At 46.1% G+C, this 21811-nt stretch overlaps 2 protein-coding genes across 3 annotated transcripts; both read right to left on the bottom strand.

Annotated features, from left to right (window-relative positions):
- Positions 1-68: 68 nt before the first annotated feature.
- Positions 69-10736, bottom strand: aars1 (alanyl-tRNA synthetase 1). Of its 2 annotated transcripts, XM_035525580.1 has the most exons (22): positions 10657-10713; positions 10012-10083; positions 7974-8141; positions 7589-7777; positions 7273-7418; positions 6817-7008; positions 6565-6709; positions 6253-6398; positions 6035-6143; positions 5675-5825; positions 5301-5425; positions 4858-5002; positions 4597-4775; positions 3630-3743; positions 3146-3352; positions 2651-2835; positions 2396-2504; positions 2010-2123; positions 1810-1929; positions 1609-1695; positions 1307-1420; positions 69-970 (listed from the first exon to the last, which is right to left on the bottom strand). In XM_035525580.1, exons 2-22 carry the CDS (start codon positions 10063-10065, stop codon positions 791-793), a joined length of 2979 nt encoding a protein of 992 aa, XP_035381473.1. In that variant the 5' UTR covers positions 10066-10083; positions 10657-10713; the 3' UTR covers positions 69-790. The 2 variants fall into 2 exon arrangements, with proteins under 2 accessions (XP_035381473.1, XP_035381474.1); XM_035525581.1 differs by lacking the exon at positions 10012-10083 and having other exon boundaries at positions 10657-10736.
- Positions 10737-11070: 334 nt separating this feature from the next.
- On the bottom strand, positions 11071-21335 carry tgm2l (transglutaminase 2, like). The gene is made up of 13 exons (XM_027023486.2): positions 21247-21335; positions 18874-19050; positions 18189-18419; positions 17821-17939; positions 17041-17169; positions 15808-15985; positions 15566-15704; positions 15320-15423; positions 14940-15182; positions 14342-14608; positions 13001-13158; positions 12765-12901; positions 11071-11821 (listed from the first exon to the last, which is right to left on the bottom strand). The coding sequence occupies exons 1-13, from the start codon at positions 21260-21262 to the stop codon at positions 11659-11661; spliced, it is 2061 nt and encodes a 686-aa protein (XP_026879287.2). The 5' UTR covers positions 21263-21335; the 3' UTR covers positions 11071-11658.
- Positions 21336-21811: the final 476 nt, after the last annotated feature.

Below are 21811 nucleotides of genomic sequence, written 5' to 3'. Positions count from 1 at the left end.
GTGTCGCAGGTCCGGCGGAAATGAACCGCTCATCAGCTGCTACTAGGAACGATGAATGACGAGCAACATTGCTTTTTAAAAATTTTTTATTTCAGTATGTAAACTTTACTCATCTGCAACAGCAAGACCTGTCCCCAGTCATAATGAGTAAACAAGCATTATCACACAGTACAAGCAGGAGTTAGTGGCTCAACAAGTTTAATTTATCATGTATCATTACTCATTTAAATGTAGGAAAATAAGGGTTCCAGAGGACTAGCTAGACCCCACTTCCTTCCCTAGAGGGCGTGCAATACAGTAAGTGGTAGGTCAACGCTGAAGCAGTAACTGCCGTGTTAACCTCAACTCTACCATCAGAGCGGCTTTGCAGTATCACACAACCTCACTGTAATTAAAAAGGACTGTGTAAGGGCACAGGAGCAGACAAATTATATTTATAGAAGATATGAGTGATGGATTGCAGGTCATCAGACAGATGGTAGTGCTGTACAGCTGTAATTCAGTACATTATTGATCAATGATCAGAAAGATTTAGGAAAAACACATTTGGCATCAATTCTGAATCTGAAGAAGTCTGACTGGACTACGCTATGGATGAAACTAGGCAACAATTCCCTCAGCCGTGCTTCCCTCGCACACAGACAGAGGGAGCCAAATGACTTGCATTCCTAATCGATGACAAATGAGACGTCTGTACAACTTGGCGTCTGGACTGGCCTGGTTTCATGTTTCGGCAGGTGGCGCTGCATTGCTCCGGCAGGACGAGAGGCACGTGGACGCTCTCTCTCGCCTAGTTCTCCCCTAGTTTGAGGCGGGCGAAATGGTTGGCAACCTGCAGCGCGTCCTGTATGCAGTGCGTGTTCCTGCCCGTGGCCTGAGCAGACATGTCCTTACCGCCTCCTTTCCCGTCCAGCAGGGGGCACACTTCCTGGACCCACTCGCTGGCCTTCAGACCCCGGTTTGCAACCTCCTGCACAGGCCAGAGGCGGAGATGAAACCACCACCACCACCATATAAATCCATTAATAAAACATAAATAATAATAAGCAAAACTGCAAAATTATGACTCATTTTTAACGACTTGGATAAATAGAAAAACAGTTGACATCTTACACTGCACAGGCTTCTCATACTCTCAGCAGAACGTGTTGGATGTGATTGATATAAAATTCTAGTCAGTGGTCTGATAGCAAAACTGCACTTTTCACAGCACCCAATTGCAAACGGCCACAGCGTGATGCACGCGCCGATGAACTGACTTTACGAAGCGCGTTTCTTCGGGGCGCAGGGATGAGGTTCACTTTACCTGGGGTACCTGACACAGGCAGATGATCTTTCCAGCGTCGCTGTCCACAGTGAACAGCATGGCAGCACTCTGAGGGGAATGAGTCTTCAACAGCTTCAGGGCCTCATTCAAGGCCTGGGGGGGCCAAGACAAGCACACTTTTACCCAATCACACAGCTATGTTCACACCACCTGACTGCAGCTTATAGTATTTGGATGCTGCTGGTTGTTCAGGGAGCCAATCACTGAACACCACCACCAGACTTGGTTCAGGTTTGGTGTGGTCAACATGGCAGCTCTGAGCATATGGATGGGACTGATACCTTAGCGGTAGCTCCACTCTCCATCTCCATGACGATAAGAGGCTGGTTGGGGTTGCTGTCAATGAGCTCTTTTGTCTTATCCAGCACCTAGAGCATGGCACAATCGGCAGGGGTCTGAGCCCAACTCGTAAGCGTGAACATCCCCTACACATGAACTCGGCCGTCTGCGGCCGGCATTCCGCCCTTGCGTTTGGCTCTTACCCTCTTCTGAACATCAGCTTTGCTCGAGCGGTCCAGGTCATCCATGATCTTCTTCAGGCCTTTCAGAGTCTCCCTCATTTCATCCTTCTGCCACTGAGAGACAACCGCAGTGCCCAGGGTCTGCGAGGGCAGGCAGACGTGTGCGTTAAAGAGGCAACGTGACACAAAACCCAACCCCTCTTCCGAGGGCAGCGACTCACCTCGGTCAGGTCAGCTATCTCCTTCTGGAGGTCTTTGTTGGGGGCAGTTTGGGCCTTCACCTTCTCACCCACGTCAGACAAGGCTTGGTGCAGGAGATCTGCCTTCCGGTGGGCCTGGGAATGCATACGGGCAGCTGTACAACCACACACCATTTACAAACCACCAAGGCCTTAGAGGAGACTAAGTAGGTGATCATTACTGTAGTTTATAAAATTAAATGAACTGCAAAAGACTTTAAACTGTAAATATTCACATTCAACCATCACATGAATCTGAATCCTGAAAGGCACCAGTTTTGACAACAATGTGAAACATCAGTTGAAACGGGAAAAAGGCTATGAATGTTTACGAAAGTCTACAAACGTGCATGAGCTGCCACACTTGCCTTCTGAGCCTCTGCTCCAGTCACGGCCACGATACGCCTGATTCCTTTAGCGATGGCCTCCTCCGACACGATCACAAATGGCCCGGCGTGAGCAGAGTTTCTCAGGTGCCTGAGATGAAGGCAGGCCGGGCGAGGCCGAGCTCTCGGTGAGGTGTTGGTTTGATCGACAAGGTGCTGGTTCGGCTCGGATTAAGCTCTCTATAAAACGTTCAACCAAAGGCTGCATAACTGATCGGGAAGCTGGACAGAACTTACGTCCCGCCGCAGAACTCGATGGAGGTGAGGGACCCCGCCGGACTGTTGGGGTCGGACAGCAGCTCCTCCACGGGGACGCCGATAGACACCACCCTCACAGGGTCAGGGTACGTCTCATCAAACACGGCACGCAGTCCCTGGATAGCCTTGGCAGCAGCTAGGGGGGCATCCAGCGCGTACACCGGCTGGGTAGCCGGTCGGCGGGGGGGGGCGAGAGAGAGAGCGAGGGAGAGCACGAGTAAACGAATTGCTTAAAATCTACCAACACCTCATGTATCCCCTTGGAGGGCCAGTGTCCAGCAGAGTTTGGCAATTTCCCTGCTCTAATGATTCCTCTGCAGTTCATTACCAGAATTAGTAGGTGTGTTGGAGCAATGAAGCAAGAAAATAAATTTATATAACAAAAACACACACACACAGCTCTGAACTCTGCCATCATGGGACAGGACAAACACTCCTGATGTAAACAGAAGGAAATCGTGTACACAGCGCTACCTTGGCGTCGGCGATCAGGCCGCAGACGATCTCCTCAGTGCGATGCACCTCCTGGGTGCTCATGGCCCCTTTCGCAGTGAAGTCGAAACGCAGGCGGTCTGGAGCGACCAGGGAGCCGCGCTGATCTGCCTCCCCCAGGACGCTTCGCAGGGCAAAGTTCAGGATGTGGGTGGACGTGTGGTTACTCATAATGGGCCTCCGGCGCGCCTAGAGCAGCCGGGGAGAGGCAGAGAGGGTCAGCCAATAGAAAAGCACCCTGCAGAGGGTCGGCCTATAGAAAACAACCTTCATAGGGGTAACCTTCCAGGCCTGCAGAGCAGCTCTAAATGAATTGATTACAACTTTAAAAAAAAAAGCTTTTAGGACTTCATTTTATTCACTGATACCACCATTAAGTTTGTTTACCTCAAACTTTTTGAAAAGATATAAACTATGTAACAGACACAAACGCAGAAATGGAGTCAGGTGGAATAGATCCTCTTACCTCATCCACGTGTAACGTGAGTCGATTGCCAACCTTCAGGGTGCCGTAGACAGTTCCAATATGCAGCACGTAGCCTCCACGCACCTGCGTGTTCTTCACCGTGAACTCCATCCTCTGAGGGACGCAGTCAATGTACCATCAAAAATACATGCCCGTCCACCAGCGCCGCAAGATATCTTTTCAGTATCGTCACTGCGATGTGTGCATGTGCAATAGTCACATTAGGAGGTGTGATTTTTTTTTTTTTGTAATGACATTGTAATGCAATGTCACTTAAGGTAAATTAATTCAAGTACGTCAGGCTACAACTTTGCGGCTTCACACAAAAGTACAATTTGCACGGTTCTCATTTTCCATCACATATCATTTAACTTATGCCTCGTACAAATCGAACACATTTTTCCCGAAGTTGCCACCCCAGAGTCATGTGAGAAACGCAAGGCACAAGTTTAAACAGAGCGAGATGTCTCCTACATTAAGTCTGACCATCCACTTTATTAATGAGGGTTTCCAACTGAAAAGTCGCTGTCTGGAAACAGCAGTTTTCCCAGTGGTCCCATCCTAGAAAAACTGCTTTTGCAGGAAGTGTAGCTTCCTGTAATCTTTTGTCCTTTCTAGTGATCACCCTTCATTCACAGATGAGCCCCCCCATTCAGGGTAAGAAACATGCATTAGTAATACATTTCTGCATTTCGTTAAAAAAAAAAGAAAAAAGAAAAAAGAAAAAAGTGCGCACACACACACACACACACACACACACACGTGAATGAGAGAGAGAGAGAGAGAGAGAACAAAATACTGCAATGTGAGTTTTTTTCCAATATTTTACAGCCGTAATACGTACGATACAGGGACAACCACTGTCTCCCTCTCCTGCTTTGAACTATATGTTAATACTATATACACTTTAGTATGTACCACAGGGCACACCCGTTATAGATTTCGGGCGTCTTCCGAACTTCCTTACGTCGTCTGCCGAGTCGTCCTCCCGGAGCATGTAGCCCTCGTCGAAGGTCTGGCCTCCCTGCTCTGCGTAGAAGGAAGTCTGATCGAGCAGCACGCCACACTCCTGCCCCATCGTCACCTCCTCCACGAACGCACGCTCACGCCTGAGGGCCAGCACCGTGCCGACAGCCTGCTCGAACACTGCGGTAGACACACACACGCAGTCAGAACGCACCCGTACACCACGCGTGCTGATCGGGTCAGCAGGCGGGGCGGGCGTTACCGTAGCTGCCGTCGTCATCCGCGGCATAGCGGTACTTGGGGCTGTCGTCCGTGGCTGGGACTCCCTTGTTCCTCAGCTCCTCGATGGCGTAGATGTCCAGCATGATGTGGTCCTCGTCTCCGGAGCCTTTCCCCTGGGACTTCAGCTAGGAGCCCAGAGAGCAGAGCAGTCCCTCAGACCCATTCAGCAGCCCCCAGACACTCCTTCGCTGTGCAGCTTAGGGATTCTTGCTCAAATTCCATTTTTTCCCCCGTTTAAAATGTCTATCTGATATCCCCCCCCTTTCCCTCCCCATTTGTTCAAGCTAGTTTATTTCTGTGTTGTCAGCAAATTATATGGTCTGCGAGAATATGCTACCATGTACACGAGTATTTCGTTGTAACTAAATACACTCCTGGAGTCCTCATCTCCATCTTCCTCCTCCACCCCTCCGGCTCCCCCACCTGCGCGGCTTTCTTCTCCTCCTCAAACGCCCCCAGGTCCACTCCCATACCCCTCTCCTCAGCGATGAGGGCAGTCAGGTCCAGGGGGAAGCCGTAGGTGTCATACAACAGCCAGGCAGTGTCTCCTGTGAGGGATCCACACACCGTCAAAATACAAGTCCCCTTATGTGATTTGGCCTACATTTAGTACAAGACTAAACTTGTACCAAGCTGTGTATAAGCTTACATCATTGTAAGAGATTTTTTTTTAAAAGAGAGACATTTTTTAAGTCTGTCTGTATACTACTGTGACCTTATTACAGATAGGAACAGTGGACATAAATGAAACATGCGTAATTTAATATATGAAGTGATATACAAGAGAGCGAGAGGACCTGGAATGGTCTTGCTGTCTCCCAGGCTCTGGATCTTGCGGTCCAGAATGCGTCGCCCCCTGCTGAGGGTCTTGAGGAACTGTGTCTCCTCATCATTAATAATATCCTTTACCATGTCAGGATCCTTCTTCAGCTCTGGGAACGCGTCACCCTACGTACAGACATCAAATAATCAGACCACAATCTTACACGCATGGTTACTGAAATAAGACGAGCAGGACAATGGCAGATAAATAATAGGACATGGTCATACTCATCGATGTAAGGTATTACAATATTAAAAGCAGCTTCAGTAATTTGTCGCATACAAATTAAAGATGTTGCCGTTTGGGCCAGCGGTGGGAGGAGATGGAGTCTCACCAGTGACGCCACCACTACATCCACCAGAGAAGCAAAGAAGCCCTTCTGAGCACCAAGCTTCTCGTGGGCATACCGGACAGCTCGGCGCAAGATCCTCCTCAACACGTAACTACACACACACACGGGAGAGTTACAACATACACACGCCCAAACTACACAATATATTGCCATAAGTCAAACACAAACAGGTGGAGTATGAACACCACCCATAATCTCACCCCCTCCCTGTGTTGTCAGGTCTACCGCCATCAGACAGGGCGATGGTGATGGTGCGGGCGTGGTCAGCCAGGACTCGGTATGCCATGTCGATGCCATCTGCATCTTCTGATCCGACCAGCCCGGAGTAGGGCCTGGCACCTGTGCCCTGGAAGCCAAAACCAGACGTAGGTATTAAGTTAGAATGAAAAAACATTAGCAAATAGAAAATAAATAAGGTGCAACACCAGGGTGCCTCCCGCCACACACACACACACACACACACACACACACACACACACACACACACACACACACACACACACACCTCTTACCTTTTGAATGGCGTCAAAGTAAGGGACAAAGAGGTCCGTGTCGTAGTTGGACATCTTGTTCTGCAGGATGGAGACGAGCCGCTCCAAGCCCATCCCAGTGTCGATGCTCTTCTTGGGAAGGGGCTTCAGCTCTGTCTCGGACTCCCTGTGCAGGACGGACGCAAGAGTTTAACGGAGCCTTCCCGAGCACGCCCCCGGGTTTGCACGCCCGAGCGCGCCCCCACATTGAACCCATGGCATGTTTCTGCGTACCTGTTAAACTGGATGAAGACCAGGTTCCAGATCTCCAGCACGTTGGGGTCGTCCATGTTGACAAGGTGGGAGGCGTCGCGACCCCCGATGCGGTCGTAGTGGATCTCGCTGCAGGGTCCGCACGGCCCCGTGTCGCCCATCTCCCAGAAATTATCCTTCATGTTACCCGGGAGGATTCGACTCTCATCCACCCTGAAACACAGCAGACATGTGCAAACAGGAACGAGACTGACCTCACGTTCACAGGAGAAAAAAACCAACAACACATGGTCACTATGACGATGGAACACTTTCAAAGAAAGCCTGCAGGGCCTTTAGCCAGTACCAACAGGTCTTTATGGTGAATATGTGCACACACACACACACACACACACACACACACACACACCGAGTGATTTCATCTCCTCAGTGTAGTGTGTGAACTCTGATCTGTGTGGGACTAAGATGATTACTCACCCCAAGTCCAGCCAGATCTGCTTGCACTCCAGGTCAGGCTCCAGGCCTGCATCAGCATGGCCGCCAAAGTAGGTGAAATATAAGCGCTCAAGAGGGATGCCAAACTCCTGGGTCAGCAGGTCCAGAGCCATCGTACAGGCCAATTGCTACACACACACACACACACACACACACACACACGAGAAGCCTCAAGTCTAACCCTGATATACATTTCAGTTCATCAATAATATAGCAAAAATAAAGAACCCTAGAGTCATTCTGCACGTGGGTAAACTATTCTTGTAGAAGTGTACATACAGCTCCCCCTCTCTCTTACCTTAAAATAATCTCCAAAGGACCAGGAGCCCAGCATCTCGAAGAAGGTGTGATGGTAGACGTCTTTCCCCACGTCGTCCAGGTCGTTGTGCTTGCCACCTGCGCGGATACACTTCTGCGTGTTGGCGGCGCGCTTCAGTCTGGCCATGGGGTGGGACGGGTCGATGGTGTTCAGGAAGATGGGCTTGAACTACACAAACAAGACTGGCTGAGATGACCGAGTCGTACAGCCACAGCTGCGTTTTTGGCCCCAGTCAATGCATGATGCAAAGCACCAAGCACTTGTATTCAAAGACTAGAGATTACTAGATACCCAGCATGGGACATCACTCTCTTCTTACTGTGTTCATCGCAGTTTGAGCACTAGGCCATCGTCACGTGCTCACCTGGTTCATCCCAGCATTGGCGAAGAGGAGGGTGGGGTCGTCGAGGGGAATGGTGGAAGAGGAGTGCACATACTCGTGCTCGTGACGGCGGAAGAAGTTGATGAACTTCTGCCGGATCTGAGCAGCGGTCAGTGAAGAGTCCATGCTGATTGGGCTGTTCACAGAAGACTGCAGAATTCACACACACACACACACACAAAATGATAATACATCATGAACTGTTACTACCAGCAAAACCACAACCTCCTTTTAAGAAAGACAAACATGGCCAAAATCCAGTAAGGCATGGAGCTCAACAAGCCATTTTAATTGCAAAGCAAACACTGTGAATAGAGATACAGATAGAGATGGAGAACGGTGTGGTTTTTAGATACATAGTCCTCAATTACCATTGCTTGTAACTCACGTTTAGGTGACTCGTGTGTAGGCTCAGAGGAATGGCCTTGGGGTTATGTAAGGGCATGTACATAACATTTAGCCACCGCGACCTAGGCTAGCTTGGTCTAACTTTGCCCATTCTGTATCAGCCAGACATCACAACAGCTTACAGAGGCGTGGGGTGCTGCGCAATAATGACTGAAATCGACTCGATTCGATTTAACCAAGTCTGCTGGGGTTACAACCACCCAGGTCTCCTTTGCAAAAGTGAATGGGTCACTGAAAATATGCACTTTAGAAGACATTCCTAATTTACAAAAAGTACAAGAATAAAAGTGATACATAAAAATAAAGAGAACCAATAAAAACTTTGTTTTTGATTAATAATGGTTTCATTCTATGGACGTTAGGAATAATTTTATGATGATCACACTGCGGTTCCCTGAGTGGAACATCAAATAAAATGATGAGGCGCTCTGATTCCCCTGTCCTTGGAGCTGAAAGACAAGCCAGCAGCAATAATTCAAGAGAGGCTCGTCGTAACATTACAAACTAATTTTCTCAAGTTTACTTGAGTTAATCTGCTAATGAAAGAGAGAACCAGTAACCAGAGCAGTAAAAGAGAAGTGTGCTTTAAACATTTAACCGATCAGCACAGAGAGGCAGACTTCCCTCAGCTTCACCTGCAAAACAGCAGCAAACTACGTTTACGGCATTTAGCTGACGCTTTTTATCCAAAGCAACTTACGATTATGAACTGAATACAACTTGAGCAACTGAGGGTTAAGAGCCTTGCTCAGGGACCCAACGGTGGCAGTTGTTCTCAGTATGTGGGGCTTGAACTTGCAACCTTCTGATTACAAGTTGGGCAGCAACCACTGAGCTCCCTACGGGAGGAGAATAGTAGAGAATAACAGGCCTCCAGGGACAGTTGGCCCTGGTAAACAGCCATGCTCTGAGGAGGCAGAGGACCGCACTGCTGCCTCCGGGGCTGCTTGATGTAGTGGATCTCACAGAGCACCAAGGGCAACGGCAGCAAGAGGCAGCAAACTGAGCACCACAGGCTCGCGCCCTACACAGGCAGCAAACTGAGCACCACAGGCTCACGCCCTACACAAGTGTCTTTAAAAAAAAATCCCGACCAACACCACTGCTGTTGTCTTGCGTCTTTAATTAAATTTTTTGATGCAACCACATCTCTGCAAGCATTTTTCCTTTGCCTTTGATTTTTTTTTCCCCATCAGAGTGAATATTTTTTAAATATCAATTTTCTCCCTTCACCCTTTACATATTTACCTTTAGCTGTAGTTTACTCAGCACCCACCATGCACACAACCAAATTCTATTGATGTTGCAATAAATGTGAATGCAGTAACAAATTAATATTTCACACCGAAAGCAATTAATTACAGCAAAGATTTCACTGCAGGGCATTCACCAATTCCACTACAGATCGACCAGAAATTCCCCACATAGGCACCACATCCTCGTGCTATTAGAGAAAACGCACACTACATAAATTAAGACTCATGTGAATCCAGCAAAGATCATTGACATTAACAAGCAGCTACTTCATGGAGGGGGCGTTAATGCAGTCCTTTAGAGGCCAAGCAGTAGGGGCCAGCCCTGCAGAGCAAGTCCCGCACAAACCGGCGTTCACCTGCCAGCAAGAAAAAAATGCTTTGGCACAGAAAAGCGTAAGATGAAGAGCCATGGTACGGCCACACCACACCTAAGGGAGCAGGCAGAAAGGGGTTAAAAAGGGACCCTTGGTTCATTTATGTACATACACCCCTGGCCAAGTCTCATTTAGCTAGCTAGTACATTCATTTGATGCATCAACATCTAGCAAAACTCTTACCGTCTTCTGTTGGAACAGACAGGCCAAAAAGCACAACAGGGCTGAAGACTACCGACACTGTTAACGCTACACACTCTCGTGTGTGTGTGTGTGTGTGTGTGTGTGTTTAAAGAAGCGTGACCCTATGTTAGCTTAGCTATGCTTACGAGGGGCCCTGATCACAGAGGTCACATTTACCATCTTATTTCACACACAGGAAAGAAGCAGAAGCCAGAGTCGTGCAGATTAACTAGCGAAGAGAAGTCTGATAACAGGGTTCAGATCTGTCTGACAGGCGGTCATTTAGCTAAAATAAGACAGCTAAGCTAACCCAAGCGCCGCGAGAGATGACTACGCTGTCTGATGCGTCACGCAGATGGGCCGAAGTACTCACAGGAAAAATAATAATAAAACAAAGTGAATAAACTGTGATACGAAACACAACAAAATAAAAATAATCCTCACCGAAATAAATCCAACGACGCTCCTATCGCCACACTCGCCGGTAGAGTCGAAGAAAACACGCGCTGGATTTGCGTCATAAAGAATTGCTATTGGTCGGCTGACGATGACGCGGAAAGTTACACAGATCCTATTGGTGCAGAACGCTGTCAATCGCGGGCAAGCTCAAGTTAATTTACTCCTAAGGAGGAACTGGATGATGCAACATAAAAGTAACAGCAAAACCAGTACTGGTTAGTAGACACGTTGCATTATGTTTTCTATCATTGATAGCAAAAATGTGCTTTATTTTAATAAAGAAAATAATGACAAATCTTCCAGTTATGCTGCAGAGAATTATGCTTACAATATACATCGCACAAAAGCTAATATTTTAATATGTTTTTTAATCATCAGTTTATATATATCTATCTATCATATACCATATATCATTACTGAACAGCAGGCGGCGGGAAAGTATAATATACCTTGCAGCAAGTGAGAGACCCTAATACTCGGACATTTCCTGGCCAACTAAAGAAGTTTTTAATTCAAGATTCTAATTTGTTTGTTGCTGAGACTTTCAACAGAGGATAAAAACTTTACTACATAAAGAAAAAGATTTTGAAATAAAACACTACAAAGGAAATCCAGTTTTGTTTCTTCTGAAACCACAAACATTATTCAAGAGTGATAGTTTTATTTAAAACTTTTGAAGACATTTGTAAAGCTGCTTTGTGACAACATCTGTTATAAAAAGCGCTATATAAATCAATTTTGATTTCATTTGGTTTAACAAAACCTTCAGAGTGTAAAAAAGGCATGTGGCAACAGATTATGTACACACGCATACACTCACAAAAAAATGATTTAGTGAGGGGTAAAGCATAATTTTTTCCTTTAGAGTACACAAATAGCTGACAAAAGCAGGTGTTATGTCATTGAACAATTTGCAATTTTTTCTGCTTTCATTTACAATGGGCTTTAATACTCTGACTCCAAACGTCCATTAAATTGTGTATTATTTTAAGCGTTTTCAGAGCTTTTCTTCCGAACAATAATCATGGCTTCACCCTTGACATCTCTAAGTATATCTGAGTCAAAGTCCACGACCAGTTTCCTGATGCCAGCGCGAATGGGTTTGAAGGAGAATTTTACAGCAACCTCCTGGCCAGGTCCAATATCACCGCTGAGAGTTAAACAGAAATACATTTTATTATTTCAGACACATAGGTTTCTCCTCCTATTACTTAAATGTTTTAGCTCAAAGGAATTTTATGAGAACCAGAGAAAGACACAGGCAAGTTAATTATATAATTTCCTCTCTGCTTAAAAACAAGTCAGAGTTAGTAATAATTGTTTTGATAGGCTGTACTGTAATGTACAGTACATTGTAATATACTGTAACTGCATAGGCAAATGAATGTTTTATTAACACTTAACATCTTTTAATGTGTTTTTATATTTTTTTTCAACAAAAAATCATTTTCAAGTTAATGTTTCAACTTAATGTCTATCATTCCTTAAAATTACAGTCCTACTTTGATACGTGCATTACTACTACACAATAAATGACAAAGCCATGTCAGAATTTACCATTCTGGATGTAGCTGTCTGTCTGTACACATAGCTGTCTGTCTGTCTGTGTGTCTGTCTCTGTGTGTGTGTGTGTGTGTGTGTGTGTGTGTGTGTGTGTGTGTGTGTGTGTGTGTGTGTGTGTGTGTGTGTGTGTGAGTGTGAGTGTGAGAGAGACAGAGAGAGAAAGAGAGAGCGAGAATGTCTGCCACTATTGGCACGGTTCTAGTTCTGCCCAGGAGAGTAAGGATTTGTGTGTTGGACTAGCATGTGGACCACATGTTCTCCACATTTTATTTAAAGGAGGAATAAAGACTTTGTCAGTAGCATGATGTGATGAGAGTTGGTCAGGAATCCCTCCTGGTGCACAGGAGAAGGACTCAACTCCATATACGCTTTCCTGAGTGCTGCTGACTCTCCCTGCAAATGTTCTCAACAGGCAATTGACCCATTATATAGAGTTAACATATACGCTGCTAAATATCTAGTAAAATGATTACTAAAAAAAAATGTGGAAAAAAATATACAGGCCAGCTGCTGAAGGATATGATACATACGGTAACTGCATTTCCTGTGCTCCAGTTAGTCCCGCCCCCTCCACTGTGAACACGCCTCGTTTGAGAGTGACAGGCAAAGGGTTTGTGAAGGAGATGAGTGCCATCAGCCTGCGTGATACCACAGCTTCTCCGATCACCTGGAAGAGTGAAGACGTACAAGCTCAATCACTGAGATCAGAACTAAGTGCATGAGTCCTTGCATGCAGCTGATCAGTTTTTAGGATGCTGGAACATACCTTTACGAAGAGCCTGGGCATTTTTAAGGGAATGTTGACCTCTCTGAGGACGACGTGCTGGCCACTGTCCTGGAGAAGTGCTGTGACTCTGATCAGGTTATGCTCTGTCACACACGCTCCGTAATGTTCGTATCGTAGCCGCATAACTTCCTTATGAGCTAAAGGACAGTGAGTGAGTAAAGGAAAACTATTTACTAAAAGACCATGAACAAAAGAATTGCATATTTGCCATAATATGACCTAATATAATCACTCTGAATGGATTTAACCGTGTTAACATAAGTTTGCCAAAGACATTGATAACTCTTCTAGGCCACTGGAGTTGTTAGACACTGGAACCTTTCTGTCTTCAGGCACCCAACGCAACATCTCTGCTTATCAGCTATGACATGATGGCTTAACCGTGAGCTGGTCGCCCGAGGTCATCCGCTCCCTCTACTTGTCTCCTTTACCCCTCCATCCCTCTCCCTCTCTCTCTCTCTCTCTCTCTCTCTCTCTCTCTCTCTACACACAGGAGTGGCTCATGACTCGCACAAAAACAGCTTGTGGCTCGTTCATGTAGAGAACATCTAATCTTTACTAACCTTGCTTCTTTCCTTTCTACGTAGACCCTTAGAACATGCCTCACTTTTCCCCGTCATCCCCGTCATTTAGATAGCAGATATAGGACACATATGTACTCTGTGCTTTCCTCAATAAAGTGGAACTCTCTTGATTCGCTACCCTGGTGTCAGTGTTTCTTGACTTCCCAGGATTGATCCGGCTACAGAGGACGGAGGGCAGAGGGTAACTTAGAGGAGATCGAACCTGAAGTACTGGTCACTTTGAACCAGTTTCTAACAGATATCACACTCCAGCCCTCCGGGAGTTTACAGTCTGGTCATTTCCATGCTCAAGCAAACCTATGATGAGTTGATCAGGTGCGCTGGACCAAACTGCGGCCCTCCAAAAATGAAGCCTGACCCCACCCGTCCTGGGTAAGAGTGAATGTTGACCCTGCCTGTCCTGGGTAAGAGTGAATGTTGACCCTGCCTGTCCTGGGTAAGAGTGAATGTTGACCCTGCCTGTCCTGGGTAAGAGTGCACTGTCACCCAGCCTGTCCTGGGTAAGAATAAACTTTAACCACACCTGTCTTGAAAAAGAGTGAAATGTGCCCCTTCCTGTTCTAGTTAAGAGTGAAGTTTGGCACCACCAGTCCTGGGTAAGAGTGAAGCTTGATTCTGCCTGTCCTGGGTAAGAGTGAACTTTGACCCAGCCTGTCCTAGGTAAACATCTGGCAAATCCCTCTTCCTCTATCTGAAGTTTAATACTACATGAGATGTTAGCAGCGCTGGATCGTGCCTTTCTGTGCCGGCAGGGTGAGTTTGGTAGTCTTCCTCTGACACTCCCCCCGTTGGAGGCTGTTGTAAGTGACACCACTGGACATGACCGTGAGCTGAGCCAGTGTGTCTTCCCTGCCAATATTGTGCACCTCCACGAACACATCGAAGTCCGTGCCATGGACAGCCTGGGTGTGCTTGATGGAGAGCACCAGCTGACCTGACCCCCCGTCTGGCCTGGACACGCGTTTCCCTGCCTTTCTGTAGACCTCTCGCTCCATCAAGGAACCTGTGGAAAGAGCACAGATGTTAGGAATGTGCCACTTACAGAGAACAACTATCATCTGTCATGCAGAGCTGTTTATCAAAGTTCATCTGAGTTCATCCGAATTTGTCTCGGCCGGACAGACTTGATTCAATCCATGAGTTACATGATATGAGTTTCTAAATATATTTATCTAATTAACTGACTTTAAAAATCAAGTTCTTTGCAAAACCACATGCCCAAGGACATCTCAGACTGCTGACAAAATAAACATAGATATGAAAGGTTTGACCGTGTTTTGAGTGAATCGGAGTTGAGTTGAAAGAACAACAGGCTGTAAACAGTCACGTGTCACCTTCAGGGTACTTGTAGTTAGCAGTTATGTCCTCTCTGTAGTCTCCATATGCGCTCTTGGTGCTGATGTTTCTCCCCACTGTGTCACTGTTCGTGGACACACGGGTTCTTTCTCCATCTGGACGGACCATCCAGCAGATCAGATCTGCATTCACCTCAGAGAACACAAAGGTGGTGTCATACTTCATCCCCACCTCTCCCTCTCTCACTGCAAGGACGGGGCACGGCCCACAACAGTAGACACCTGGTTGGAACAGTGAAAGAAAAGAGGTGGTGATCCGTTAGTAGGAGCATCTTCTCTGCAACCACCTTCTCTGCAAGCCCTATCAGGTTACTTTATTAGCAATGTTAACATTTTAGTGGAGTCCCTTCAGATCCTACCGTCACTTCTTTCCTGTGGGGTTGGGTCCAGGACTTGCCACCCATCATAACCCTTTGGTAGGTCCTCCCTTCTCATCCAGGACTCCACCCAGCAGTGGTAGTTCCTGAAAAAAACCCAGTACATAACCTTCCCAGTTCATGACATCGAAGGCTGGAGACATCGAAGGCTGGAGACGTTTCAAAGGACCAGAAGCATCGCAGGACATAATGAACCCACTGAGAGGACCGTACGACCCCGAGTCTCACCAGATCATGTCCTTCCTGCCCTCCGACACATTCTCCAGGTGCTCGTTGAACAGGAAGTCCACAGAGACATTGCCCTCGGTGTCGTGAGCCGAGGAGTAATTTGTGACACACCGCGTGGGAATGCCCAAACAGCGAAGAACTGTGGAGTGATCATGTGACGGGGGCATTATATTTGATAAAAACCCTAACGGTACATGGGTTAGGGGTTTATGTGGTTATACTGATGCCTGACTACTCCTCACTGGTGCAGGCCACAGCCGAGAACACCCAGCACTGTCCATAGCGAACCCGCTGTGTCCCACCCTCGCTCCAGCGCCGGAGGATGGGGATGCTGCCGGTCCAGCGGGTGGGAGCCACTCCGTCGCCGTAGTCCCCATCCCAGCGCCCCAACACCACTCCGCGGTCGTCGTTTGCGTTCACCTGGCGATAAACCACATCAGCCGTTTGCTCTATGACTAGATGACTAGATGTTCTGAAGCTCGACAGATAAAAATTAGTGCCCATGGACTGACAGGACAAAGGTGCTAGAAGAAGTAGCCTACCATGTAGATCTGGTAGCAGAAGCTAAGAACCGGAAGGTCAAGGGTTCAATTCTCCAAGTGTACAAATTGTATCTAATGATAAACGTGTAAATTGCCCTGCATACAAGTGTTGGTAAAAGGAAACTCTGCTGCCTGGTTGGATGAATGGTAGTCAGCCACATTATTTGCTTTTTATTCCCAATTACAGAGCCAGGGACAGCTCCCCTGTTTTATTAACAGCTGCCAGAATGTGAGGAGGATTTTGCCAGATATTACACAAAATGTTCAGACTTGTCCTGTGTCTTCAGCCACATTGATATTATCTGTTATTTCTGAACTGTTATGTGGCAGAGTGTCTCTAGTGAGCACCACTACCACAGCAGAATAGGAAGCTTAACCCTAACCCTAAACCAAAACCCTATTAACACAAAAATCCTATTAACCCTTGCCCTAACCCTAACCCTAACCCTAGCCCTAACCTTAGCTCAAAGTTTGGGCAAACTACAACCCTAGCCCTAACCCCAACCCTAGCCCAGAACATAACCCTAGCCATAACCCTAACCCTAGCTCTAACCCTAGCCCAAACCACAACCCTATCCCTAACCCTAACCCTAGCCCTAACCCTAACCCTAACCCTAACCCTAGCCATAATCCTAGCCATAACCCTAGCCCAAAACATAACCCTAGCCCTAACCCTAGCTCAAAACATAACCCTAACTCTAACCCTAGCCCAAACCATAACCCTAGCCCAAAACATAACCCTAGCCCTAACCCTAGCTCAAAACATAACCCTAACTCTAACCCTAGCCCAAACCATAACTATAGCCCTAACCCTAGCTCTAAGCCTAGCCCAAACCATAACCCCTAGCCCTAACCCTAACTCTAAGCCTAGCCCAAACCATAACCCTAGCCCTAACCCTAACTCTAACCTTAACAGCCAGAAGATTTCTTTACCATTGCAGTAATTGTCCTGCTGACGTAGACAGGGTCTGCTCTCTTTCTCATGTCCATCTCTGGGTGTTTTAAGGCCGCCGGAGAGTAATCCAGCACCTCAAAACAGATATCCACCACTCCTTTCTCAAACTGTGGAAAGAGAAGTAGAAAAAGATGAAGTGCATCTGTTTCCTTGATGGCTGTTTCCTGCCCAAAAGTAAGATAACATTTTTGCAGGTGTCAGGTAGACAGACAGACACTTTCTCAGGCTCTTCAGAGAATTCCCCTGACTTTTTTTTTGGATTCCTCTCCTTGTTCAATCTTTGTCTCTCATTCTGTATTTCTGCTTTCGCTTTCGGTCTATCTTTCCATATCTGAGTGGGTGATGTGTCTTTATGTGTGAGGCAGGCATTCTCACACATCTAGAGCAGAGATTTGTGACATCCGGGAGAGAACAGACCCGGGCTGACCAGTCCCCTGTGTCTCCCTTGGCACACAGCTGCCACAATTCACACACTCCAGCATTAAACCGCTGACTCTCTGCACAAGCATGCAAACCACCCATATATCCTGCCTGTCTGTTAGCTTCCCCAGACCATGACAGCATCTCTGTTGAAGCATTGACCCCTGGTTCATTCAAACGTACAGCCTTGTTTTGTAAATGACTCACACAATGATAATTATAACTTCTTACCTAAAGTGAACCTTTGTTTGTGTGTGTGTGTGCAGGGGAGGTGCACTACACGCTCATGCTAGGATAGTAACTCATGAAAGATCCGATCTTATGGAGACGCGTGTTACCTGTCCAAAGTTCCAGGGCAGAGAGGTGATCTGATCCCAGGAGCCCTGGTAGAGGATCCCATTTTCATTGAGGACATACTCCTGCAGAAGTTGCTCATCAGCTAGGTACACACAGTCAGCTGCAGACAACAAGGCACATACAGATGCAAAAAAGACAAGGTCAGACCTAAAAAAGACATATAGGACAGGGCCAATACTATCCAAGCAATATAGATACAATCCAGGTAAACTGTTTATTTCAGAACAACCTATTGAACCACTAAAAAGATTTTATGTGATTATTAGCCTAATTAAAATGGATTCACTATGCTTTACGGTACTTCAAAAAGATTGTTTCGTGGGACTACAGAGGAAATGTGTCAGTGCACCTTTAGACCATGGGTTGAAGAGCAGGTAGAAAGACTGGGGGTCAGTCTGCTCCAGCATGTGTCCCTCTTTGGAAAGCAGGAGCACAGCCACACTGTAGACGCCCACGGGAGCGTCTGCAGGGCTATGGATGCTTAACAACACCTCACTCTGAGCGGTCTGCTGGTTGAACCACCATTTACCAGGCTGTTCTCTCGAATCCGACACCCTTACTACCATCTCACCCTTCTTACCTGCAATACACACACACACACACACACACACACACACACACACACACACAGTATGGCTACCTATACATGTGATTTCAGTGAAATATGTATTACTATAACTAAATACTTGTATGCTGAGACTTTTTTTTGTATTGCAAAAATAGCCATTTTTGCATAAACTTACATTTCAGAACCAGTTTTCCCGTAACTACATATTCGTTTGTTCATAAAATATATGTGTTGTGAAATTCAGAAAAAGTCCTGGCACTGCAGCATCTGTGCATATACTTGAAATACTTCGTTGCTGTCCTTTTCTGAAGACTTTTACTGTAACAACTCATCACCACTCACTGTAGACTCAATAATTCAGGTCATTGTCCATATTCCAGCAATGCAACATACTACAGAATTGGTCTCTCGCCTCTCTGCCGCACTCCAGCACTGGCCGATCTTGTTTTCATCCCGGGACACTCACCTAGCTGGATCAGGAGGGCGAGCTGGTGGTGGGCCGCCAGCAGGAGAGTGTCGGCACACTGCAGCAGCAGGGAGAAGGGCTGACCTCGGCGCACCACGAGCCACTCTGAGCCCATCTCCTTCGTACGGTGGGCGCGATTATTCACCCGGCACTGCAGGTCTACACCGCGAAGCACCGCTGGAGCAGACAGGGGAGGAGGAGGAGGTCAGAGCTGTAGGAAATTTTTTTTTTTTTTTTTTGCACATTTCATAGTGTTTTATGATGATTCATCAAACGTACAGTCTTAAAGACCTAAGCTACCTAGAAAAACCAGCCTGAGGATTTTCACTACCATATAACATTGCAGTATAACCGTCGTGATTTGGGACCTATGAGCTTTGAAAGGGGTAATAACATAATTGACAAAATAATCTCTAGTAACACTGAAGTTGTGCCTACTAGCCCAAAATCCATAGTAACTTGAAACAAGGTAGCTGGAATTATATCTCATTCAAAAAAAAACCCCAAAACTATAAAGCCCCACATGGCCTAGCTCCTAACACTATTTAGTCCCCCTAGTATCCTGTGAAGCCCTGCGTTGCCTAACTCCAACTTATTTAGTCCTCCTAGTTTCCTGTGAAGCCCTGCGTTGCCTAACTCCAACTTATTTAGTCCTCCTAGTTTCCTGTGAAGCCCTACCATGCCTAACTCCAACTTATTTAGTCCTCCTAGTTTCCTGTGAAGCCCTGCGTTGCCTAACTCCAACTTATTTAGTCCTCCTAGTTTCCTGTGAAGCCCTACCATGCCTAACTCCAACTTATTTAGTCCTCCTAGATCCTGTGAAGCCCTGCGTTGCCTAACTCCAACTTATTTAGTCCTCCTAGTTTCCTGTGAAGCCCTACCATGCCTAGCTCCACTCTATCCAGTCTAGCTTCTTCTCCTCTACTCTCCTGGGGCTGAAATCCTTGCTGTCTAAACCTTCAGTCACTGATGGGGACAGATCTTTCTGAAACCTGTTACACTGCACTTCATTTGTATGTGTGTTCAGGTGCATGTGTTTTCTGTTTGTGTTGCTTATGTGTGCCTGTCTTACGTGTGTGTTCAGATGCATGTGTTGTGTTCTGTTTGTGTTCCTTATGTGTGTGTTCAGGTGCATGTGTTGTGCTCTGTTTGTGTTCCTTATGTGTGTGTTCAGGTGTGTGTGTTGTGTTCTGTTTGTGTTCCTTACGTGTGTGTTCTGGTGCGTGTGTGTGTGTGTGTTGTGTTCTGTTTGTGTTCCTTATGTGTGTGTTCAGGTGCGTGTGTTGTATTCTGTTTGTGTTCCTTATGTGTGTGTCTGTCTTACCTGTGTGTTCAGGTGTGTGTATTGTGTTCTTTTTTCGTCTCTCTTATTGCGACCACGTGACTCCGCTTACCTGCCATGGTCCATGTGAATCGTTCATCCCGTAGCCAGCAGCTATAGAAGAACCAGCGCGATTGTTTCTGCTATTCTGAGTTTTGACTTTACTAGTTTATTTCGGTTACGTATTTTGGATTGCCATTTCTCTGGACCTCTGCTTTGGATATAGAGTATAGCATACATAGTGTATTTATAGTTTGTACCATTGTACGTTTCTGTCTTTGTACATCACACTGTGTAGGGGTTTTCGCTGTTTTATTTGTAATTGTGGGTTGTACTTTTTTGCTGTTAATTTTGTGGTCAGTCAGGGAATTATTTTAGAATGGCTGTCTTTTGGTTCGTTTCGGTTTTCAATAGGCCAGTTAGTCACTTTTGGTACAGTCTGTTTGTTTTTTTTTTCTGTTTGCTCTTTTCAGTTTTCATTTTGTACCACCATGAAGTATTTCGGGTGAGATTTGTACTCCTTATATCATTACATATTTTCAATACAACCATCCATTATCACACCTCCGTGTCTGGTCACGGTTATCATTTCCCATCTCTATAAATATCTACCATTACACTCCCTCATTCACACTGGTTCATTCCATCAACCTAGACTAACAATCATAATGAGAGAACGTTCTGTACAATGTTTTGTTCTTTAACAATGTTTAACATATTTTACCAGCCATCAAAACGCACTGAATAATACATGTAAAATAGCAATTTACCCACCCCATTAACCAATACCTAACATCTACTGTCCAGCCCTAAGTGATTATTTATTCTACTGTAGACTACATAGATTTATATGTATCTTAATAGCATTAATAAAATATATAGTTTAATCATAAACTATTAGTAGTATTAAATAACACTGTGTAGTTCATAGTGTACATTTATTTACTGTCAGGTTCTATTGTATTCTGCTAGTGTTTCATGTCACATATGTAATTACTCACCAAAGACGTCAGTAGTGCAATGCAATGCCAGAAAAGTTTACTCTGACTTACCATTATGATTGGCCATTTCCAGACGTTGCTACAGTATTTTTTTTTTCTTTTCTGCAGTGATGTTCCTTTGGCTCAACGTAACACAGTGCTGGAAAAATGTCTTCTAGCTTACCCTTCATCAGGACCCTTCTTTATATAGAAAGGCAGGGCCCAACCCCCTCCCTCCTTACTCTGTCCCACCTCCCCCTCTATCATACATGTGCTTACACACCCACACACCCCCTAGTTGTGGCCCCTGACATCTCACACACACACACACACCCACTAGTTGTGACCCGTGACATCACAAACACACACTGTGCAGTTTTCGCTGTGTGAGCATTTACGTCCCGGCCCTTGTGAACTGCCAGATAGTTTCCTGTGAAAGTAAAAAGACTAGAAAGGGCTGAAGAGTGGACCTAATCATGTGTCAGATGTTTTCTGTAATTCCTGCCTCCCTCCCTCAGAGCCTCAAACAGAGGCCATTTCCTGAAAAAAAAGCACATCTGAGGTCCATTATATTCACATCAATGGGACTAAAGGACATTGGCTGTTTACTGATTTTTCTGGCACAATGACATTAAAG

The sequence above is a fragment of the Electrophorus electricus genome, chromosome 4, assembly GCF_013358815.1.
Source record: "Electrophorus electricus isolate fEleEle1 chromosome 4, fEleEle1.pri, whole genome shotgun sequence".
Classification (NCBI taxonomy): Eukaryota; Metazoa; Chordata; class Actinopteri; order Gymnotiformes; family Gymnotidae; genus Electrophorus; species Electrophorus electricus.
Note: the sequence above shows the minus strand (reverse complement) of the source record. Positions and strands in the feature narration are given on the sequence as shown.